Source organism: Dufourea novaeangliae, unplaced genomic scaffold (assembly GCF_001272555.1).
Source record: "Dufourea novaeangliae isolate 0120121106 unplaced genomic scaffold, ASM127255v1 scaffold181, whole genome shotgun sequence".
NCBI classification, from domain to species: Eukaryota; Metazoa; Arthropoda; class Insecta; order Hymenoptera; family Halictidae; genus Dufourea; species Dufourea novaeangliae.
Window position 1 is genome coordinate 78878 of NW_015374068.1, and position 24674 is coordinate 103551.

The 24674-nt window shown below is 41.4% G+C and overlaps 1 protein-coding gene across 1 annotated transcript in view; it reads right to left on the reverse strand.

Annotated features, from left to right (window-relative positions):
• LOC107190304 (cadherin-87A) overlaps positions 1-24674 on the reverse strand; it is a 108166-nt gene that overhangs the window by 47496 nt on the left and 35996 nt on the right. Inside the window, 4 exon segments of the mRNA XM_015579094.1 lie at positions 9589-10033; positions 14804-14958; positions 22420-22505; positions 22709-22896. Coding sequence (XP_015434580.1) covers positions 9589-10033; positions 14804-14958; positions 22420-22505; positions 22709-22896 — 874 coding nt within the window.

Here is a 24674-nt window from a genome sequence, read left to right on the forward strand (position 1 = left end):
ATAACATTGCGCAATACTTCCGTAAACTGAACATCTCTGTCGCCCGATTGCTAACCGACTGACAGAATTTTTCCGAAAGGGCTTCCTCTACCCAAAAGTAGTTTCCCATCGTTACATTGTGGGTTCACTCCCACCACGACAAGGTTTAGGTACAAAGAAACCAACGGTTCTAGGATAACACGTGCTTTGCAGAAGTGCAAGGAAAGAACCGTCGCGCAGTTTCATCAAGGCGCGTAGCCCGTTAATTTATTGCCAGGGTACCTACTGCTTCCAGATAGGAAACAGACATCACGTGCATCGGCTTGAGAATGTCCGAAATAAAGAGGACCACCACCGTACCCGTTGCTTCGAGTTGGAAAGTACAATGTACATTGTTTCCCTCGAGGAGCAGGGAAAAAATTGTATCGACACGTGTGAGTTGACGCTGCTTGGCCCTGGCCGACTACCCTTGTAGAGGCCGGTGCGGACTTTGCGGTTACTTATGGCTCAATTTCTTCGGCCTCGTGGCAACCGTGAACTCACAACAGAATTGATCATCGCCAATTTTATTACAACTCTGTGAAATTGTAGTTCTCATGAAAATATTTCATACGTATTTTTTTTTTAGTATTCCGTCAAATATCTCGGAAATTATTAGAAATATAAAAACCTTATAATTTGCAATATTGTGTTTGTTTTGATATTGAATGTAGCTATATCATTGAATTCCAGAATAATCCCTTTTTTTAAACAATCTTTCGCCGACTCCTGAGAGTACGCGGTGCAGATAAATTCAAAAAAAATACTACCGTATTCGTTGAACTCTTTTCCGTAAATCATTGACACTTTGATATAGCTTTTAATCTCATTGAAATAGTCTGGAGCGTTAGCGATACGGTTAGCTGACTCTAATAGTGGAGCGCCCGGTTCTTTTACCTGAACCGGGGCGCATCGCTGTCTTCAATAGGTTACTACTACGTTAATATGAACCGCATCACCCTACCGATAGGTTTATTTTACGGAAAAGAATTTAACGAATACGGTTTTCATATTTCTAATAATTTCCGAGATATTTGACGGAATACTAAAAAAAAAATACGTATGAAATATTTTCATGAGAACTACAATTTCACAGAGTTGTAATGAAATTGTCGATTGTCAATTCTGTTGTGAGTTCACGGTTGCTACGAGGCCGAAGATTTTGAGCCATAAATAACCGAAAATTTCGCTCCGGCCTCTACAAGGGTGGTCGGCCAGGGCCAAGCAGCGTCAACTCACACGTGTCGGTAAAATTTTTTCCCTGCTCCTCGAGGGAAACAATGTACATTGTACTTTCCAACTCGAAGCAACGGGTACGGTGGTGGTCCTCTTTATTTCGGACATTCTCAAGCCGATGCACGTGATGTCTGTTTCCTATCTGGAAGCAGTAGGTACCCTGGCAATAAATTAACGGGCTACGCGCCTTGATGAAACTGCGCGACGGTTCTTTCCTTGCACTTCTGCAAAGCACGTGTTATCCTAGAACCGTTGGTTTCTTTGTACCTAAACCTTGTCGTGGTGGGAGTGAACCCACAATGTAACGATGGGAAACTACTTTTGGGTAGAGGAAGCCCTTTCGGAAAAATTCTGTCAGTCGGTTAGCAATCGGGCGACAGAGATGTTCAGTTTACGGAAGTATTGCGCAATGTTATGGTGGTACGTACAGAATAACGGATATGCGGGTGCTGCTGTGCAAGTGTTTGGCTACGTAAAACATCTGATACATTGAAAACAATCGGCCCTTTCCGGGGCCACGAATTTTCCTAACGTAGGAACAACACGTTGGATTAAAAATACATTAAGTGATTGTGTCGGGTGATCAGTGTTAGTGGTCGTGCAGTGAGAGGAGTACGTATTCGGTGGAATAACCGGGACGCACTTGAAGTTACAACCCATAACTTCGGCTGGTGAGGTATACCTGCGATCACCTGCGAACTGGGCGATACCCTGCCATAAACCGTTTCGGCAGTCGATGACCAGGATCGGTTCAGTGACCTGGTGACACAGGTTTGCAAACTGCAGGTCAATTTCCGAAAGGGTGAGTTCTAATCAATTTATTGCTGATTATTATTTTTTTAATTTAACGCAAGCTATGGCTGATTTCCGGCGATAATTGTGCAAGTTTCTGTACCTAATTTTTTCTTCAGACTTTTTGAAGAAACTTATTCATTATCAGTAACATTGTTGACCGTTATTAAACTACGAATTTTTATATCAATACTGAATTACGATCACTTCTCGTTCATTCTCTGTTAAATTACCGTTTCGTTCACACGTTATTTTAAAAGGAAATTTACAAATTCGTAAAAAGGAATTTACAAAAATGTAAATGTGCATTTGTCTTTTTACGTTACACATAATTGGCCTACATTTACGTTCCATTCATTAATGTCTTTAAATAACAAACGACAGATGATAAAAAGTATAATTGTATTTGTTATGTCTTTTTAATTGCTATTGTACGCAGTTTCCTGCGTTGCATGCTGACCTACTTGTTTGGAGCTTCGTAGTACAAGCGTAGCGCGTAGCCACCGCTACCGCGGGAACTCGGCTGGCAAACTCGCGCTCTGATTGGTTGCGGTTTTTCGTTGATATCTCGGTAAGGAAGCCTCAGATTACATTGTTGCTAAGGAAAAAGTTGTTCCAATTCACCCCCCGACTGCCCCATTTCCGGGTCGGAGGACATTTTTGGGACACCCTGTACAGTTGTAATCATTCAAGGTCAAAATATCATTTGATCGACCAACAATTAAAATGAACACAGTGCAAGATTTCATGTGATTGATGGGGGAAACAGTATTGAATGAAAGCTTATAAGTTTTCATTACAACTGCATGGAATGGAATATTCAATGAAAACCGATTTGCGTGGTATTTCTTCTCACTACTTTAATTTACCTAATATTTAAAACATAAAACGGACAATGGAATAGTTAAAGTTGTTCGTTCAGTTTTTATTTTCACCTGACGTGGCATCCAGTCGTTTGTGAAATCATTTTCAAAAGTATTATCCGGGTATAATAGTGACATTACAAAATTTTCGCAATCCCCTATACACAGGGTTTGCAAGATGATAGTATACAAGTTTCTATTGATATATGTGAAATATTATGTATAGACACTGTATAATTGTAAAGATACAGCATGGTCCACGCAACTTCAACACCTTAAATAATTTCGAAATGAACAATTTTTTAATACAAAAGTTGCATGGTTTGGAGGGATATCCTATGCAGTGCATATAATTTTTTTGTAGGTGGAGGCGTTTTGGAGGTTTGAAAGTAAACTTCATATCGAAGAGTGTTGAATTCCGCGTAAAAAAGAATTGACCTTCATTAGCTCTAAACCTAATAATGAACAATTTCGCCTCGTTTCTTGAAAATGTACTGTGCGTAATATCAAGTTGGATATTCAATATCAGTAATCATTTCCGTGAGACCGTAGTGTTTACGTGACAATGTTTATCAGCACTACAGATTCTGCATGATCGCAATCGCCCATTCTGCCCATGTTCAGTATTAAAGTTCTCATCAGTGTTTGTACGTGATTATTTCAGTAAGATAAAAGCAACAATGGAATTCAATAATAGTGAAAAACTGGATATGCTTTTAGTTTATGGTGAGTGCCGTAAAAATACAAGAAGAACTATAGCTATGTGTGCCGAATTATATCCTGAACGAAATCAGCCATGTCGATGGACATTTGAGAATTTTCGTAAATTGCTTCGAGAAACCGGATGTTATAATGTTACTGAAGAAAAAAATACTATTGCTGTTCTAAAGAGAATACTATTGCGGTCCTACCTGCGATAACAGAAAATTCCCCATATCAGTACACGACAAATTTCACAAGGTTCTGGCATTAGCAAAGTAAGTGTGCTTCGAATTCTTCACAATGAAAAATATCATTCATATCACCTAACTTCATCAGGAGCTGCACGGATCGCATTATGAAAATTGGGTTCGGTTTTGCCAATGGTTCTTGCATCAAATGCACCATGATGATTTTTTTTACAAAAAGTGTTATTTACCGATAAAGCAACATTTACTAAACGCGGGCCGATTAATTTGAAAAACATGCACTACTGGGCACCACAAAATCCTCACTGGTTCAGAGAAGTTGACCACCAACGTCAATAGATTATCAAGAACCCAAACGAAAGAAAAGGTAAACCTAAAGGCGGGTCAACAGCGAGCACGACTAGTGATGGGCACCATCGACTAATGACTATTTAGTCGCAACATACTGTAAGCGATGGAGTATCGGATAGGAATATCCAATAAAACTCACGGGCGTGTGAATAACCAAAGTTTTATTCTCAAACCGATAGGTACGTGTAATCTCGACTACGAGCAATACAAGATTGAGTCCTTGACTTTTCGTTAGCCCTAAGGACGCCTACGTCACCATGGCCTCTTTTATTGCCTAAAGCACTTCAGCCTCCGGTCAACTTTCCCTCGAATAAGGGGAAGCGCGCTGACAAACTGCACATGGCCTACCTCGGTCGTTCGTATACTTTGAATTTCTAACAATACTATCAACTATTTAGTCGATAGTTTTTAGTCGACTGAAATTTTGCTTTATAGGTTATGTATAGATTATGTCGTCAACTTTTCAGCACCATTGGTGTATTTACCTTTTAGAAATGTATTAGTTCATAGATAGAATTTCAAAAATATAAGTGGAAAACAAGTTTCTTTAAACAATTACTAATATTCGATTTTTTGTAAGCTATTTAATATTGGCACTTAAAAAATTAACTGCTCTAAATTTTTTATGAAAATCAATTAGGTTTTAAGCAATACTTTGCACAGTTCTTGGTAATGCATAGAAAAATATATGAAAAAATTGTAATTGGTTTGCATTGCGAAGAAAATAATCAAGATCCAGTCAATAGCGATCAATAGCTCGATAGTTCGAGCGAGTCGCTTGAAGCGACTAAATTTAATCGACTAAAGTAGTCGCTTCAAACGACTAATACTGTTCGCCTGAAGTTAGTCGCTTCAGCGACTAAAGTAGTCGACGATTGAAAAAATTAGTCGACTGAAAGTAGTCGTTGGTTACTATCAACTTAGTCGATAGTTTTTAGTCGATAGTGCCCATCACTAAGCACGTCTACGCGCAGCTAAAATGCCGTAGGTATAACTTGGGCGTTCCTTACGTGTCAACCCATAAAAATCGATCCTTTCAAGAGTGTTCTGCAATGCGCGTTGCTCGCGTATACTCTGCGTGACCACAGTCACGAACAACGCGCGTTGCAGAAGACACCAGGTAACAAGAAATAATGCAATAGTTGCGTTGAGTCAAAAAACATACATATATAGATTCATTATTGCATAAATACCACATGAAAGAACTAGTTGGTTCGTTAATGTATGTAGCCTTACGTACTAGACTGGACATATTATTTGCCTCAATGGAACTGTTGCAATTCAATTCGTGTCCAAGCAAAACGCATTGGTTACAAACTAAACACTTTCATGTTATTTAAACAAAATAAAAAATTATGCTTTATATTATAAGACGAATGAGAAACCAAGGATTGAAATCTTCTGTGATGCGAATTGGGCGGGAGACACGGATGACAGACATTCGTTGACAGGTGTAATAATGATCGGATCCAATGCTGTATAGTGGATATTCTTCAAACAGAAAAGTATATCCACGTCAACAATGGTGGCTGAATATGTAGCCTTAGAACATGTGACAAGAATGTGTGTATGCGTGTATGAACCTATGACCGAGCGTGACCGTGTATGAAAGAGGATATAAGAGAGAACTCAGTCAGGCTTTCCTTTTGCGATCCAACGCCTCGTTGTCACACCCGTGTATGTGTAACAACAGGTTATGGGCCCAGATAATCGCGATTAATATGAAGGGAAGGACGTTCTTACCACGTGGGTATTTTAAGGTTAAAATACGTGCAAGACCCGTGAGACACAAAAATAGCACAGAGAATTGAAACTCTTAACAAGGACAACTACGACGCCTGGAAGATTCAGATGCGTGCGTTATTAGTGAATAACGATGCGTGGTGTTATGTCAGTGGTCAATTGAAACCACCAACGGTCATAGCCGGTAACGCCGATTCGATAGCAACGTTTAAGATGTGGTTGAACAACGACGAAAAGGCAAAATCTGATATAGTGTTATCAATTAGTCCGTCGAAACTCAAGCAGATAAAAGAGTATCACATGTCTAACAATGTTTGGCAAAAATTAGAGAATATTTACCAGTCGCGTGGTGCCGCGAATAACGCGACGCTGTTGAAGCAGTTAACGTTGCAGCGCATGAACGAGGGCGAAGATATTCGGGAGCACCTTAGAAAATTCTTCGACGCCGTGGACAAGCTGAGCGAGATGGACATCGACGTAAACGTAGATTTACTGGTGATTTTGCTGCTGTATAGCTTACCACCAAGCTATGAACATTTTCGTTGCGCTATTTAGTCGCGAGACGAATTGCTGTCCCCCGATACGCTGCGACTTAAAATAGTGGAGGAAAACGGTGCACGTAAAAGCGATATAAGCGGTATAGTTCCGAACGCCATGGTCGCCGGAAGGAGTGCAAGAGCCTATCACGGAAAGAAGAACGACACCAGAGGTAAAGACAGCGCCAGCAACAACGGTTCGAAAGTAAAGTGTTTTCGATGTCGTAAAATGGGCAACAAAGCATCTGAGTGCAACAGCAATAGGGGAAATCCTCGTCAATCGATCAAAGGCGCCAGCAGCGACTTGTCGGTGTTTGCATCGACCGAGGATACTGTTACGAACGACGCGCAGTGGTGCGTGGATAGTGGTTGCACACTCATTTGTGCAACGAACTAAATTACTTCGTGAGTGTCGATAAAAGTAGGGATGGCAAACTAAACCTTGCCAGTAGCGCATCCACGGACATAAACGCGCCCGGCACAGTCCACATTGTTGCCGGACACAAAGGATCGGAGAAGGACGTCACGATAAAAGACGCGCTACACGTGCTGGACTTGCGTACTAAGCTGTAATCGGTAGGAAAAATTATAGAGGTGTCTGCGCGTACGTATGAGTTCGTTTAACTGCTAATATCTCGAAAATGGAGCTTCAGATCACAAACTGGCAAAGGATTTTTCGATTTGTATTTGTATGAGGAATATCCATGTTGCCGATTGTTCCATCTTTTTGGGACACTCTGCATAATAACGTCCCTGCGGATTAGTACCAATAAGCGCTACACGGTGTGCAGGGCGCACATGGTCGGTTTACGCCAGGGACCCTTTAATCATTAGATTAGAGGGTCTCTAGTGTACGCAAGACAAGAACCCTAGACGTCTACAAAGCTCAGAAAATTTCGCACCTAAAAGTAGCTACCCCTGACAACTTTGAGTGTATTGTCCAAGCGCGTGGCGTTACCGACGCCAACGATAACAGTGCATAAGGTTCCCGAAGGAACCTTCGGGTGCCGTGAGTGGGAGGATTGAGGGAGAAAGAAAGAGAGGGAGAGTATGAGAGCGGACGACGTATGATCAGAGCGAGCTATAGCAATATAGCATATGTATATAATATTAGTAAAAGAAGTTTTAGTTTAGCAATTATATGTAGTTTGCATATACAGGGTGAGGCACTTAAAACCGGCCACCTGAATAACTTGGCTGCTATTGGTGATAGGAAAAATGCATCAAGCCAAAATTATTTAATATCGAGGGGCTGATCATCCGATGTTACTAGTTTTTTGATGGGTGGAGGCGTCAAGGAGATACGAAGGTCATCTCTGTTTTTTTAAATGGAACGGTATGTTTTTTCACTTACATTCTGATAGAGTATTTCAAGACGAATACACTGACCTATTGGAAATGTCATTCGTGGTCTGGGTTCAGCCAATTGTGATGGAAAATTATTTACTTTGAGGAAATGGTCGAATACTTCCTTGCCGTCTCTGGTCGTTAATATAATTACTTCATCTCTGTTTCGTAATCTATTGTTATGGGTCGTTGAATGGAAATAAACATTCAATCACGATGTACGCTTCATCTGTACATACTATGATTAGTCGTTTATGAGAATCTCTGCCGAGCGAAGTGTATCTCAAGTTTCCGAAATACGTTATTCAATAGCGGAGAAAGTAGATATGGTTTTTGTTTATGGGGAATGTCGCCAAATTGTAAGAGATGCAGACCGTTTGTATGCTGAACGGTTTTCCGAACGTGTCACACCTTCACGATCTGCATTTACGAATGTTATTAAAAGTTTTAAAGAAACTGGACGTGTAGATAACAAAATACGAAGAAGATCCAAGGCAGCAACTGATGATCGAAATACAGTGAACATTTTAGCAGCTGTAACACAAAATCCCCCTGCTAGTACAAGGCACCCTGAGCACGTGAAAGTGGCATCAGTCAACGAAGTGTTTGGCGAATATTACATTTAAATAAATTCCACGCTTTTCATGTTTCACTTCACCAAGAATTACATGGGAATGATTTTTAAAACCGTGTAAATTTTTGTGAATGGGGTCTGCAGAAATTACAGAGTGATGAGCTGTTTTTGACTAAAGTTTTGTTTACGGACGAAGCCACATTTACAAACTGTGATCAAGTCAATCGTTATAATATGCATTATTGGTCAATAGAAAATCCACGGTGGCTGCAAGAAGTGGATGAACAAAGACCTTGATCTGTAAACGTTTTGTGTAGACTTCTTAACGGTGAAATAATTGGTCTTTATTTTATCGATGGCACATTCAACACTTCGAGATATAAACACATTTTAACGGAAATTTTGCCACACCTGCTGGAAAATATTCCGCTTCACATACGGCAAACTATGTGGTTCCAACAAGATGGATGCCCTGCTCATTCTGCACGGATAATTACTCAATTCCTCAACGTGACATTCGGAGATCGTTGGATTGGTCGTGCAGGAAATCATAAATGGCCCGTATGTTCTTCAAATTTAACACCTCTGGACTTCTATTTGTGGGGAAAATTAAAGCAGCAAGTGTATAATGAAATACCAACAACCAAAGAAGATATGAAAGAGCGTATAAGAAGAGCTTGTACTGTTAGATAAATAAATCAACGGTGCTTGATCATTTCCTCAAAGTAAATAATTTTCCATCACAATTGGCTTAACCCAGACCACGAATGACCTTTCCAATAGGTCATTGTATTCGTCTTGAAATACTCTATCAGAATGTAAGTGAAAAACATACCGTTCCATTTAAAAAAACAGAGATGACCTTCATATCTCCTTGACGCCTCCACCTATCAAAAAACTAGTAACATCGGATGATCAGCCCCTCCACACCAAATAATTTTGGCCTGATGCATTTTTCCTATCACCAATAGCAGCCAAGTTATTCAGGTGGCCGGTTTTAAGTGCCTCACCCTGTATACTGCTAAATATCCTGTTTTATAGTGAGAACGATTATTTCGTTTTAGCATTTTTTCCTACATTACAGTTACGAGAAAAATGGATTCAAGAAATTTGATTTACATTCTTACGAAAAATGTCTTTGCAAGAATATTCGCCTCTGTAGAAGTACAATGAAAAAACTGTAATATATAATCATACTCATTTATGAAATTATTACTTACCAATAGGAGATATTTCTGGAATGCTAGCAGTATATAAATCATGTGGGAAGATAGGTGCATTATTATTAACATCTCGGATTGTAATATTAACAGTGGCAGAATCAACAAAGATTCCATCGTTTGCTAGTATAACAAGTGCGATCCAATCACAGGTTGAATTTTTTAAATCCACCGAACCTTTATTTTTTATTGTAATTTCACCAGAATCTTGATCTATGGCAAAGAGTCCGAGATCATTGCCATCGACTATCGTGTATGTAATTTTGGACGTTTTGTCTTTGTCTCTGGCTTGCACTTTTAGATCTGGCTCAAATTTTTGAGCACCTTCGTCGATTACCGTGCGGTATTTGTCTTGTAAAAATCGTGGAGGACTGTCATTGGCATCTGACAAACTAATACGCAAGGAGACGCTGGTTGTTTGGCCTTGCCCGCCATTGTCAGTTGCCTTAAGAAAGAGAAATAGACGTTAGATATTTATTTATTAATTCTACATATTTACCAATGAATTGAAGAATATATGTTTCGGATATTTATTAATTTTGTCACATATACTATCATGTTTTAACTTAACTAATGTAAAAATGAAGGTATAATCTGTTACAGAAACAAAAAATAACTTAAATCAACATAAAATGAAATGGCAAACATGCTTTGTAAACTTTATTTTTTCAAATTCCTCATTTCTTCAACTACCTTGAATTTTGGCATGAACTCAAATTTAATATGGTAATTATATAAAAAGCACACCTCACCGACTTGAATGACCTTCAAATATATAGTACAGGATAACATTTTGAGTAACTTTTGCCTATACATGTTACCGCTGCTCGGCTGCAGTTTCTCAGATATAGAGAAAAATATTTTTTGTACCGTAGACGTACAGTGTTCGATGTACAGGGTGTCAAGAAAGTACATGTCGCGGCAATCATAGCCGGATTCTACACCTTTAATTTGATGGAGATACAGGTAACAACGTTGCAGAAGAACTGACGACCTTGAATTTGAAGGTCAACATTTTTTATTGGTGCATTATATTCTACTCATCGTGGGGATAAAATGTCTAGAAGGAACCATGAGTCGGAACTCGATCGTTCTCTTGAAAAGTGATGTTGGAGATTCATTCATTTCCAAAATGCTTTTACTTGTAATATATTGAATCTCGCAGTCCGATACAATTCAAATATCATTAAAAATTAGACATTGGGCATTTAAAGAGGTGAAACAATGTTATACAATGCCTCGACGAGAAAGCAGATGCCAGATCGGTAGGTACAGGCGCAAGATACGACACATTTCTCGACAAAGCTTGGACGGGGAACATCAGAACGTCATCCGTATACATTGTAGGACTAAAACAAGCTTGGGAATTAATTGCTCGTTTCGGCCGATTTTTGGCAGCAACGCCCTCTTTCTCATGTACGTGGCGCATTAGGGCGAAACTCGTATATATAACTCGTCGGCGCGTCGTATTACAAACCAATGTTAATTAGCCGAAATTTATTCGGAGTTTCATTCAAAGCCTCTGAATAAAAATAAAGGTTACAGATGAAAAATCCCTACTGCTTCGACAATAGCATGGTCTCTGAGTTGTATCTGACTCCGAGATTCAATATATTACAAATAAAAGCATTTTGAAAATGAATGAAACTCCAACATCATTTTTCTAGAGAACGGTTGACTTCAGACCCATAATTTCTTTCAGACTTTTCATCTTCACGACGAGTAAAATATACTGCAACGATAACAAAATTTTACCGTGAAATTCAAGGTCAAGGTCAATTTTTCTGCAACGATCTTACCTGTATCTATACCAAATCGAAGGTGTAGAATCCGGCTATGGTAGCCGCGGAATGTAATTTCTTGACACCCTGTACACAGGTTGTGGCCGTGCCAAGACACACGTTAACCAAGTCACCACCCATTTTTTTTTTTTACGGGAGAAAAACCTTGAAAAGGTGCACCGCCTCCGCTGGGGCGGATACGACCAATGCGGGATTTCACCCACTAAAAACCTTCTGGTGACCCTTTTGGGCGTGAGGGCTGGTCACAGGATCGCTGGACCACTCACCGCGACCAGCCCTGAACCAAGTCACTACCCCATGTTAAATGGACTCTCGCCTCCACGTGGTGCCGCCTGGGATCCTGTCGGGAGATTCGACTCCGGACGGGATGCGAAAGAGAGGGTGACCTTTATAGTTTATGAATATAAGAGTGTGTCTCTGTACTAGGGAGATCGTCGGGCCGGAGGCAATTGGAAGCGGAAGGAGGGTCTCGACTGCAGGAGGAAAGGAGAAGGAGTACGGGACAAGCGGGGAGCAGCCGAACAAGGAGGAATGGAGCTGGAGAAAGGGTAAGCAACAGTTGCCCAAGTACACATATATACGATGTGAATCCGGCCTCGCAAGAGGATGGCACGTAAGGGATACGGATTGGGAATAGAAAGAGTGGGACTAATGTTTGTCTCGAAGCTCGATCTATGTAGACCGTCCGTGAAGAGGAAGGGTGTAGGACGGGAGGATTCGGTGACTCCTACCCAGGCACAAAACTCCCTCTCAGTCCCCCCCTGAACCCGAGAGGTCAACCGGATCATCTACCGGGAACCCTCAAAGGCGAAGGGATAGGATGCCATAGGATTCATGTCCAATAAGTAGACTAAAACGTGGATCCAACCCGTACGTGCGGGGTGTTGGGATACGAGTCGGGAGGGGAGCGAGCAAAGAGGCGGTCGCCGCCCACTGACACGCTCCCCGAAGACCACTCGTGAAGAGGCAACACGGGGGAAAAGATAGATGGGGAACCCTGTCGACTCCAGCCGCATTTCGCCTCTCAGTCCCCGCCGCGATCCCAGGACGACGGAAAAACTGGGACAAGAACCAGGGTCCGCGGAGGACAACGGACCGGGTGGGTTCTGGAAGGTAGCCTGGGAGTGGCAAGGGCCCGGAACCCGAGGACCGTCCGTGAAGAGGGGAGGTAGAGGTATCCGTCCACGGACGGAATATCAGATGCAAATTCCCCCTTCGTCCTCGGTAATAGATTAAGATAGATGCCGGGGAATCCGATCGCCGACGTTAGCACGGGCATGCGTACACCGAGCGCACATACAAACACCTGTCCGTGTGGACGTCCGGTGGGCAAAGGACCCCGGTGCCGGAGAGCTGGCGGGTTAGCGGGTAAGGACGCGAGGTCAACAACTGGACCTGGAGGATCGGCGAAAGGATGCTCTGGGAACAGAGGAAAGTCACCATTCATCAGGATCGCTCAATCGGGCCCGAGGGGAGGTGGGTTCAGGGACGTTCCACGGTGTATAACTCTTCGGAGGCCTGGTCGTCCCGCTTGATTAGTTTTCACGCGACGGGGCCCGATTGCGATGCCGGACAGCGGGGCGTATACTGGCACACCGAGTCTCGGAGGCATGAAGAGCATGACTTTGCGAGACATCGGCCCAACGAGCCCCACGGACATCGTAATCTGGAAGGCAGTTCTTTATGAACGAAGCGCCAGACGTATAGTATGGCATTACTAAAAACAGGCCCCACGTGCCGGTAAAACACCGCGACCCTGGAACACATATGTCGACGGGTCGCGGGGGCGTTTGGCACACGCTGCAACGATCCGTGGTACGCCGGAGAGAGAGAGCGTCGATCAGTAGGGACGGGTGCGCTCTTCGACCCAGAACGCGACCGGCGGTCCCTGATGAAGCTGATATTTACTCCTCGGAGAAATTTCGGCGAAGTCCGGTGGGCTGCCGTTTCGCGTCGCGTTCCTTGCAGACTCTAGGGTGGGGGGAGGGCGCGACCTACTCTATCTCGTTTTCTCTTCTATTAAACTCACATACCCAGCTATAGATTAGACTAGAATCACATGGCGGTGGATTCATTTATGGTCCACGGCGGCTCCCAGGGGAGGTGATCGCCGAACCCGACCACGTCTCTCCTTGAGGTCGGCTAGAACGGCCTCCCCATGTATCGCTGGTGGAGTCCCAGGACTCCCTTCTTGTCCTTGAAGGGGGGTGGTAATTTGTGAAGGGTACCAGAGGAGGGGGGGCTCCTGAATTATTCGGGACATAGGCAGGTAACTCACTAGGGGGTTGAAATAGGCGACACAGCTCTCTCTCGAGGATGGAACGTACGCAAGCACGGTGATTCCACCCCTGGTACAGACTCGGTCTGTGGGTGAAGCGAAGAGTGAGCCGGTACTCACTTTGGAGACGAAGGATCGGTTGCCCCGACGACCATACTCCCTTAGCTAATTTCTCAGGTAGGGATGGGACGATCCTAGTGACTCTCCGCCCCCCGGGCGAGTACTTCCTCGCCTCCATTTGGCCCGGGCCTAAAAAAGTTGGTCGGGAAGGAAAACTGGGGGAAACAGTCTCCCCGGGTAATGCCCACCGCAGTCCTATTGCAGGGCTGTGTGAAAGCTACCGGCGTTTCGAGCCACAGCTGCGGCCTTGGGGGGAAATCGCACTTCCCCTCCCCCGGGAGAAGCGAGGATAAACTAAACTAAACTAAACTGGGGGTGTCACCCCTGTCGCGGTCAGTCCAAAGGAGGAAGACAGTGTCGAGAGGTGACCCTTCGACACTGTCAGATGGTGGAGGTGGGACGGTTAAAACCCGTCTATCGGGAGGGCCTCAACCCACCCCCCCCCCTATTGAGGAGTGCTCTTCCCCCTTCTGGAGAGGAGCATGGGTAGGGTCGGTTGCGGATGCGTGCAACAGCGATGCCCGCAATCGGCCCTTTCGCTCGAGCGGGTCACCGATAGGTAAGAATCCCACACAAGCCGCCTCCGCCCCCAGCAGAGGCGGTACATCCTTTGAAGGTTTCTTTTCGAAAAAAAAAATATAAATGGGTGTTGTGTGGCGGTATGTTGGAGTGTGTGGTTAACAACGATTGGTGTGTGATGGAATTTTTTACATATGATGTGGTGTGTACCCGCCCACCCATCCACTCACACACGCACATGTACCGTGTGCAAAAATCGTTACGGCAGCCGAACTCAGCATACATACTAATGCGGAACCTAATCACGGCCTACAACCTTCAAGATATGATATACATATAAGTACTATTGAAACTATTTTTACGAATATTTCAAAAAGTAAAGCTGAGCGCCGTAACATGTATAGAGAAAAGTTTTTCACAATGTTGTTCCCTACAACATATTTGATGTGCCCTTTTTTGTATAATTACATTTAATTTTAACATAGAAAGTAAGTACCTTGTATGTGAGGAAATATTCTGTTTGTTCTTCATAATCTAGGCACGGTGAAGTTCCAGGTGTTGAACAAGAGGCTACTGTGATGGTTCCAGTCTTTTTGTCTACAGCAAAATGCTGTGCTCCTTGGCCTAACAACTGATAAGCTATTCCTGCTACTAGAAAACAATTTATTTTGTAGAATTTTTATCAATGTATATTACCGAAATAAAATTTCAGCTTACATAATAATGTTTAGTCTAATGTGTAATTAGTTAATTACAACTACGTTATTAATTGTATTTATCGGGTAATATTGGAAGATTATTAGTTTTTATAATTAATTATAAAGTACAACTGAGATTAAAGTAATTGTTAATTATATGTATAATTAAGAAATGAAAGTTGATTATTAATACATTTTGCATTTACGTGTGGATTTGATTGTGTTTGTGATGCGAATTTATCGCGAGCCGCGTCGTTCATTGGATTGAACCGACCGCCTTAGGATAGCTAGTTCTATCCTGAAAAGGATACGAAGTGAAGGTGGTGTTGCAACGACAAAAAAACACACCGGAGCTTGGCCGGAACAGTTTATTATGGAGAGACGTAACAATGTCTCACGAAAACCCGATTACACTCGGTGGGCACTAGAGAGCCGCGAAGTGGTGATCGAGAGTACCGTACACGATATGTCTAGGCGATCACGAAAATTGTTTACGCTAATCGCCGATTTTCGTTACAACTGTACTCGAGCGTCGAGAGCGATAGATATAACACGTGTAGTGTTGCAATAATTAACGCCCGAGTTGAAAAATGAGAGGTTTGTTACGATCTGCGATCACTACAAAGGTTTACGACAGAATGCTAGGCGAGCAGCGAAGTTTCTACCGGTTTTCGTTCAAATTCGTTAGGATTGTTCAGAGACGCGCCGGATTGGTTCTACGAATATCGATCACCGCAAACTATCGATAGATGATCGATACTTCGGACAGAGTTGCGCAGAGTCCGTAAACATGCCCACGCACGCGCTCTAACGCACCACGGTCGCGAAATTCAGGGACGAAACTAGCAAATCGGCATTGGGCGCACGCAATCATTGACAGGCCCGCACCATGGTGCGAGAGCGCCCCGTCCCATCGACTTCTGACAAACGCGTCTCTTCCCTTTTCATTCCGAAACAGATTGCAATGCAAATTATAATACTACGAGTGAATATATTGTCGGTTAAAGAGAACTTTTACACTGACACTAATTATAATTTATTTGCATATGTCTTGTTGTAATTAACATTCATTATAGTTGTAGGTAACTGCGATATGCAGTGGAGCTGATTAATCGTGTAACTAATCGTTTAATTTTTATCCTGGATTCTTGTTAGTTATAAAATTCAAATTTGTAATTTGTTCGTGTACAAAAAGAAAATAAACTAATTTCACACTAGAACTACCAAGCAAATCAAAATGGTTTGACAATACACTCTTACAAGGATGATTAAAATGTTATAATAATACATTTTCTCAGATCTTTTGTAACTTTTATTACGATACGACATTAAAGAAATTAATTAATTTATAAATTTGTACATTTTCAAAAGTTTGCCATATTTATCGATCGATCGAAAAAGATGTACGTTTATCGTTGGTAGTTCTAGTGTTAATAACTTGTGGAACAATTTTTTATAATATTTTATGACAATATCAAGAAATATAAAATGTTTCTTGAACAATGTAACGATTCTCTAACTACTTTTTTTCATATACAATACATATGATAGTACAATATATGGAATATAATATTAATACATCAAAGGATATTAACATTTGTATTTTAGTTATTGGTATTAATAAAATGTATGTAACTTACTAGAGAAACGTTTCTAAATAATTTAATTCGTCGAATTCTATTCAAATTTATTTTTTACAAATACACGTTGAGAAAACAACGGAGGTCGACCACCTAACACAACTCTCAATAAGGCTCATGTATTTTTAAGATGATACAACTTGTTTCCCCTTTACCTTGGAAATTATTTTAAATACAGCGATGTTTTTTCAACAGTGTTTGATATCTCTTTATAGAATATAATATCCCTTTGCGGACGATCGACGCATATGTGTGTTCGGCGTAAACCATTAATGTGGCCGATGAACTCATATACATATGTCTTCGGAAAAAACAACCGATAGTGTCGAAAATTGCCACAGCGACTTGGCTCTATAAAGTGTTCGACTTCACACTGTGCCGTCCGCAAAAGAATATAGTGTACACATAGTATTGGAAAAGTTTGAAAAAGGAGTGCAAACAAATTACGTTCACTATTTTTACTGATAATAATCATTTTTAGGAAGGGCAATAATTCTATTCTGAATTCCTGGTTGATCATAAGTATTGATGGGATTTGGAACCCTATGAATCGCTTGAAATCTGTCTTGAATTTGTGGCGATAGATTTGACTCACTTCGAATCTGATTCCAAGCTTAAAACTCTAGAAAGTCTTGAACGTATTAAAAGTCTTGAAAGCTTTGATCATCATGAATGTCTTGGAAGTCTTGAACTGTTTTGGTACTCTTGAAAGTGTTAAGACTTTTGATAGGTTTAGAAAGCTTGATGGGTATTTAACACCTTACAGGCTTTTTGACTGTTTTTGTTCAAGCAGTGTCATTGATATAAAATATTAAAGGACGTCCGGAAATTTCAAGTTATCATAAATATATTTATTTATCTTTTTTATCACATAATTATTTATTAATTTTGATTTCATTGTTTTATTTAATCAATAATGTTTCTCCATACTGTTTTTTTTAAATCAGTTCGGTATTTTTCCTTCGTTTACACCCCACGCTATATTAACTTAAAATACGATTTTGTTATTGAGTAAGTAATACATATGTATAAGCAATAAGTTTATTCTTTTAGAAATTCTGCCTCGATCATTGCGAAACCTTTTCTATTTCAATTTATTTTTTTTCTCATCCTCCATAAAAAAACAAATGTATACAGTGTGTTCGACAACTAGTGGGAAAAAATTTAAGGGGTGATTCTTTGATGCAAAATTAGACGAAAATCAAGAATAACGAAATTGCGAAAAATGCTTTGTTTGTTAGTTATAAGCGTTTAAAAATTGACCCAAATCATGGCAATCCGCGCGCACGGAGTGTCAGCGGATCACGGCTCATCAGGGGCGTACAGTCACTTTAAAGACTCAACGACGTGCAGGAAAAGTCGGTAGAACAGCTGTTTACTTACCCCGTAGAAGATGTCGATAACTTGTGCCCGCGGTATTTGAGTCGAATCCACCTGTATCGCATTAACTCTGATTACTCGATAAAATTCGCAAGAAATGTAAATATCTTCCTACGAATATTATCGAGTAGAGAGGGTCAATGCCCCCTCTAGTTGTCACGTATCCCAATTGTCCTGTCCACGAGTATCCATGAAATAAATTCGCACATGCACGTACACCACAGAAGTCCGCGAAAAGTGTCCACACGCACTGAGCCATTGTCCCGTCCGTGAAAAGTGTCTATACACATTGGGCGATTGTCCCGACCGCGAAATATGTTCACACACTGCGCGATTAAGTAGACCCGCAAGCTGTTCCTCCGTTGGGTTTAACACTCTATAGGTTACACAAAACTAACACTCAAAATAATTAATTTAAAACTATTTAACACTAACTTTTATACTAATTTTTAACACGATATAATTAATAAAACCTACAATATTTAATAATACCTGCAATAATGAATAAAACCTACAATATTTATTAAAACCTGCAATAATGAATAAAATCTACAATATTTAATAAAACTTGCAATAATTAATCAAATCTACAATACTTAATAAAACCTACAATAATTAATAAGACTTACAATAATTAATTTGCACTATTTATAACGACGACATACGCGACACTACTAAATAATCACTACGTAATCGCTAAATAAACTAAAACTTAGTTTTCCGAAGATGAACTCTATTTGCTCGTAGAATGCAAAGGGCACCGTTCGGAAAGGACGACTGATATTGTTGAACTGATCCTCCCTCGTTAGGATCGATGTGGCGTAATAGGTCGATCCCCAGTCTTTCATGATCAATACTTTTTGGGAAGGAAAAACTGCATGGGAAAGTGTCTTGGAGGTTGCGTTTCTTTTCGTATATTCTTAGAGCAACATCTGTATTTTTTTCTTATACACCACTCGGGGCCTCGAGGCTACTTGGCCACGATGCCGAGGGTGTCCGAGTCTGGACATTATAAAACTGTCTCTTGTCTTCTGCAGGACGACCACCCGCGGATTTCCTGTAACGTCTTACTGCCATCGACGAAGACCTTGCCTATTGTGTTTTCGGCCGTCCCTCTAGACATTAACTTGTAAAAAGAACTTTCAACCTCGAATTCCAATTCCATGTTAGAAATGGTTCATATTACACCGTATGTATGTGTTTAACAATTTTATTTATTTTAGTTTCTTAGTTTCTTCATGCATCGTAATGAAGGTGCGGCAAATTTCATCTTAGTTTCATTCTAATATCATTATACGTTTTGTAGGATGCATGTTAATTGCATATTATGTCTTTGCGGAAACAAGAACCTCAAACACTTGGAGTAAGATCGAAGTGGTAATAAAATGTGCAATGCACATAAAACATACAGTAAGTCCATATTCAATATTTCAGGAATAAACAGCGGCGCGCTCCGTCTCAGGTAGCAAGCCGCTTTCGTCGGTCGACCGTAAGCGGCTGGTGTCATTCATACCTGAATGACTTTACATTTGGGGGTGACTGTGTGGACGAGCTTGTCCTCCGTCGCGGGGTGCCGAACGATGTTTTTAAACGAGTGCATGCGTTAATTGCTTATCGTTCGAAGCTTCGCTTGATAGGATAATATCTTTATTCCTGAAATATTAAATATTGTAAGTATTAGTTTATTTAGCGGTTACGTAGTGATTATTTAGTAGTGTCCCGTATGTCATCGTTATAAATAGTACAAATTAATTATTGCAAGTTTTATTAAGTATTGTAGATTTTATTAATTATTGCAAGTTTTATTAAATATTGTAGATTTTATTCATTATTGCAGGTTTTATTAAATATTGTAGGTTTTATTCATTATTGCAGGTTTTATTAAATATTGTAGGTTTTATTCATTATTGCAGGTATTATTAAATATTGTAGGTTTTATTAATTATATCGTGTTAAAAATTAGTATAAAAGTTAGTGTTAAATAGTTTTAAATTAATTATTTTGAGTGTTAGTTTTGTGTAACTTATAGAGTGGTAAACCCAACGGAGGAACAGCTCGCGGGTCTACTTAATCGCGCAGTGTGTGAACATTTTTCGCGGTCGGGACAATCGCGCAGTGTGTATGGACATTTTTCGCGGACGGGACAATGACTCAGTGTGTGCGGACACTTTTCGCGGACTTCTGTGGTGCACATGCGTGTGCGGATTAATTTCATGGATACTCGTGGACAGGACAATTGTGATACGTGACAACTAGAGGGGGCATTAACCCTCTCTACTCGATAATATTCGTAAGAAGATATTTATATTTCTTGCGAATTTTATCGAGTAACCAGAGTTAATGCAATACAGGTGGATTCGACTCAAATACCGCAGGCACAAGTTATCGACATCTTCTACGGCGTAAGTAAACAGCTGTTCTACCGACTTTTCCTGCACGTCGTTGAGTCTTTAAAGTGACTGTACGCCCCTGATTAGCCGTGATCCGCTGACACTCTGTGCGCGCGGATTGCCATGATTTGGGTCAATTTTTAAACGCTTATAACTAACAAACGAAGCATTTTTCGCAATTTCGTTATTCTTGATTTTCGTCTTATTTTGCCTCAAAGAATCACCCCTTAAATTTTTTCCCACTAGTTGTCGAACACCCTGTCCTTTAATATTTTATGTTAATGATATAACAAAAACAGCAAAAAACCCTGTAAGATATAAAATACCCATCAAGCTTTCAAAACCTATCGAAACTATGAACACTTTCAAGACTTCCAAGAGGCTCAGCACTTCCAAGACCGCTCAAGACTTTTTCCAAGATTTTCAAGAATTTCAAGACTTCCACATCGTGTCGAAACTTTAAGAAATTTTAAAAATTGTATCAGATTAGAAACGATTCGAATTTTTCGTCGGTATACAGATTCCGAGCGATTCGAAGCGATTCAAATCCCATTACTAATCATAAGCACCCGTATTTATAGTTATAAAAGGTCCATGATACAAATTAATATGTTATCGTCAATGTATTTTAAGTAGAATCGATGACGGATGGTCTGGCGCTAACGGTACCTATGCGTATTCTGTGAGCCAGCTATTAACCCCTTGGGGGTCGAGGTTGGTCTGTATATTCAAAATGTTTTTATAACTATCTTTAAATAGATATATCTAAGAAATTGCGGACAAATAGTAGCTGTTCTATGATACTAGTTTGTATGCGTGCATTGCCCGGGACTCGGAACTGACAGAGAAATTGTATATCAAAGTCTTTCCTAACTGGGAAGTGTGTACGCGGACACGTGTACATGTAATTACAAAGATTGTAGGTCTGAACGGGTTTTAATTCTATTGATGTCGCCATCTTTTTGATTGGTATTATTTTTCTCGTTGTTCTTCTATCTTTTCCTTTGGAAGTAGTGAAACAATTCATTCGACAGTTGTCTACGAGTGGTCAAAACACAGAACTTGGTCGTTTAGAAGAGCATTCAATGTCCAGAGATTTACCCGTTTCGTCCGACTATGCCAGGCCTGGCCGAAATATTCGCCCGCAGGGAAACATTAACAATAACACTAGCCGCCATCACTCGCTTGTGTTGTGCTGTCATCCTCGGGCAAGAGGTACGCACGCATGCTGACTGTCCCCACTTTCGGCATTCACGAAGTCTCTAATCGTCGGATCTTAGCGACACACGTTGGCATAGTGACTATGCGTTTTGCCCCGCGGGTGGCGTTATTCATAGGGTCATAGCTGCGATGACACTCGCGTGACCCGCAGGGCAGCCGGGTCGAGGAGGTGGTACTAGGGGTACCACCTCCTTTCGCGGTCGGCCCACGAGAAGACAGCGTCGAAAGGTGACCCCTCGGCGCTGTAGGTAGGAGGTGGAGGGACGGCATCATAGCCGTCCCGGGAGGGGAAGCAATCGGCCCCTTCCAGAGAAGAGCCCTTCCCTTAAATACCTATAGGGGAGTGCAATGGGCGGGGCTGGTTGCGGTTATGCTAAGCGATCCCGTTGCCAGCCCTACACCCGAGGGTCACCGGGGGGTTTTTAGTGGATGAAACCCCACATTGGCCGTCTCCGCCCCCAGCGGAGACGGTGCTCCTTTCAAGGATTTTTCCCCCCTAAAAAAAGAAAAAAAAAGTGACTATGTATTAGGAGTGGGGCAATCACAGCATGCGCGCGCACCCTCTGCCCGAGACTGGCAACACAACACAAGGGAGTGGTGGGGGCTGGTGTTATTGTTTATGTAGCCCCACAGGCGAATATTTGACTAGGCCTGCATTATGCGGCAGTTCTTTAGAGCGGCACTACCTTTTATTTGCGCAGCGAGAGGATCACTCTATAACTAAACGAAGCAGGCGACACGTTGCTGCGCGATGTCACCGTGAAACGCCTACAGGCCACTGACGCTTCGAGTAATCCTGCCATAAATTATCTAAATCCAAACTAAAGACAACACACTTCCAATAGGCAAGCCGTAGGCCTCTTGTACTCCTACATTATGTTAATATTTGTGTTAATTATGCTACATGGTATTCTGTGAGAATTATTATTCACTCTTTATTTTTCATGTATCCCAAACAGTTCTCACTGTGATACCAAATGGGTGAAATTTTTGTAATTTATTATATTTTTGCCACAGTAGTAATTATGGTTTCTTATAATATCCTTCTCATAAATCTACTTATTGTATTTACCTTCCACTATCACGATCTTTGGCAGTGATAGTTATAACGGGTGTTGCAGGTGGTGCAGTTTCCAATACCGTGGCTGTATAAGTCGCTCTACTGAAAGAGGGTGAGTTATCGTTTGCATCCGTAATGGAGACGGTCACAGTTGCAGTAGAAGAAAGCTTAGGATTTGTGTGAACCTCTTCCGCGACGACCTAAAGAATTATGAGAATATTTTTTCACTTTTGAGTTACTTGGATGGGAGTGTTCAAACGTTTGGGAAAGAGCTTTTTACAAACAACAAAATAGTGTACCTTTGTACATTTCAAGTTAATATACCACTAAAAAACCACATAGCCATCTGTTTCCGCATTCGACTTGGGTTTTGCAGGCGAAACCTGCTGACAAAATCATAAAGCAAATTGGCAGCAAATTAGCAGCAAGTCTTATAACACAACCCAGGCCAACTAACTTAGGTCAATTTATAACCTAGGCCAGGCCTGTCCAACTTGTGGCCCGCGGGTCAAAATCGATAATCGCCCCTACCGGCTTGCTCTTTCAGCCGAGGGGAATGACCCCCTTCCATATCCACAAGCAGCCCGACGATGTAGAGAAAAGAAAGCGTGTGTACATGCTCTGACTGTCCCCACTTCTGACGCTCCAGAAATTCCTACCCGCACGTACCTCTTGCCCCACGATCCCATCGCAGCGCAAGCGAGTAGTGGAGTATGGACTGAGTGATGGTGGGGACCGCGTCGTCTGGCGAAATGACCCGCGGGCCACATGTTGGACAGGCCTGACCTAGGCTATATTGCAGCACTTGCTGTTAATCTGCTGCCAATCTCCGTGTACGTTATTGATAGCAGATCTTGCATCAAACTTGTAGCCATGTTAAGTACATGACCTTATAACAGGCATTGGACAAAATTTGGCTTTGCAGGTTTGGCTGACTGGGAGTCGTTTATGTAAGGTTAGATGTTTAAAATAATACGTCATTATGTTAAAAATGAAGGTGACTTTCATATGATCTTAATACTTTTGTATGAAAAACTACGTTAGTTAATTGCATGGGCGTAGCCAGGTTATCATTTGAGGGGGGGGGCGGCAGCATCCAATTTTGTTCGTTCAGTGAAGGGCACTTGTCACCTCCCTCCCCCGCTCCCTAGCTACTCTCATTTATGTAAAAGACACATTTATTCTTTTAAACAAATTATGAAATCCACCAGTCTTTATAATGTCCAATGGAAATGTCATTTCTTAATGTAAATTCCAGTTTGTACACATTTGTAATGTAATTTTTACTCTATTTTTCCTTCTTTATCATCTCCGTTAAGAGGACACACCTTTTTTGAACACTATATGTTTTCCTAAAGAATCTTGAAATTATATAACTTCATACACGTTACTAAATATAACAAGTGATGGTAATTATTTACAAAGTGGCATATTGCACCGATTTTTATGACCATGAAATAGGTTTTCAAGGTCATCATTTTGAACAACTTTTCCCTATATACGTTACTGTCGCTCGGCCTTAGTTTTCAAGTTACAGGTTCCTCTCGAATATCGCCCCAAACTTGGATCCGCGCCGGGATAATAATCTTCGATGGCGAAATGCTTCAGACCCTCGTAAATAGGTTTTTTGTCCGAAGCTCGAGCGTCTGCAAATCGCCCTTATAGTGTTTCGAACATAGAAAAGGTCAAGCGAGTGAAAAACGGAAAGAGGAAGCTTCTGTTTACACTCGACTCGGCTGCGTGACCCGCTTGCAACACTCTCGCCTGCCAATGGTTACATTATAGCCGACCACTAAGAGTGTGCGAGTACTCGAATTATTTGAGTAACTCGAAATTCGAGTCAAATAATGATCGGTCGGACGAACCGAGTCGAGCGTTCGAGTTCTTGAAACTATTTGAAATCGACGAACTGTTCGACAACAGTGCGAGCTACTTGAACAACTCAAACGGTTCGAATATTCGAGCGCTCGAGACGGCT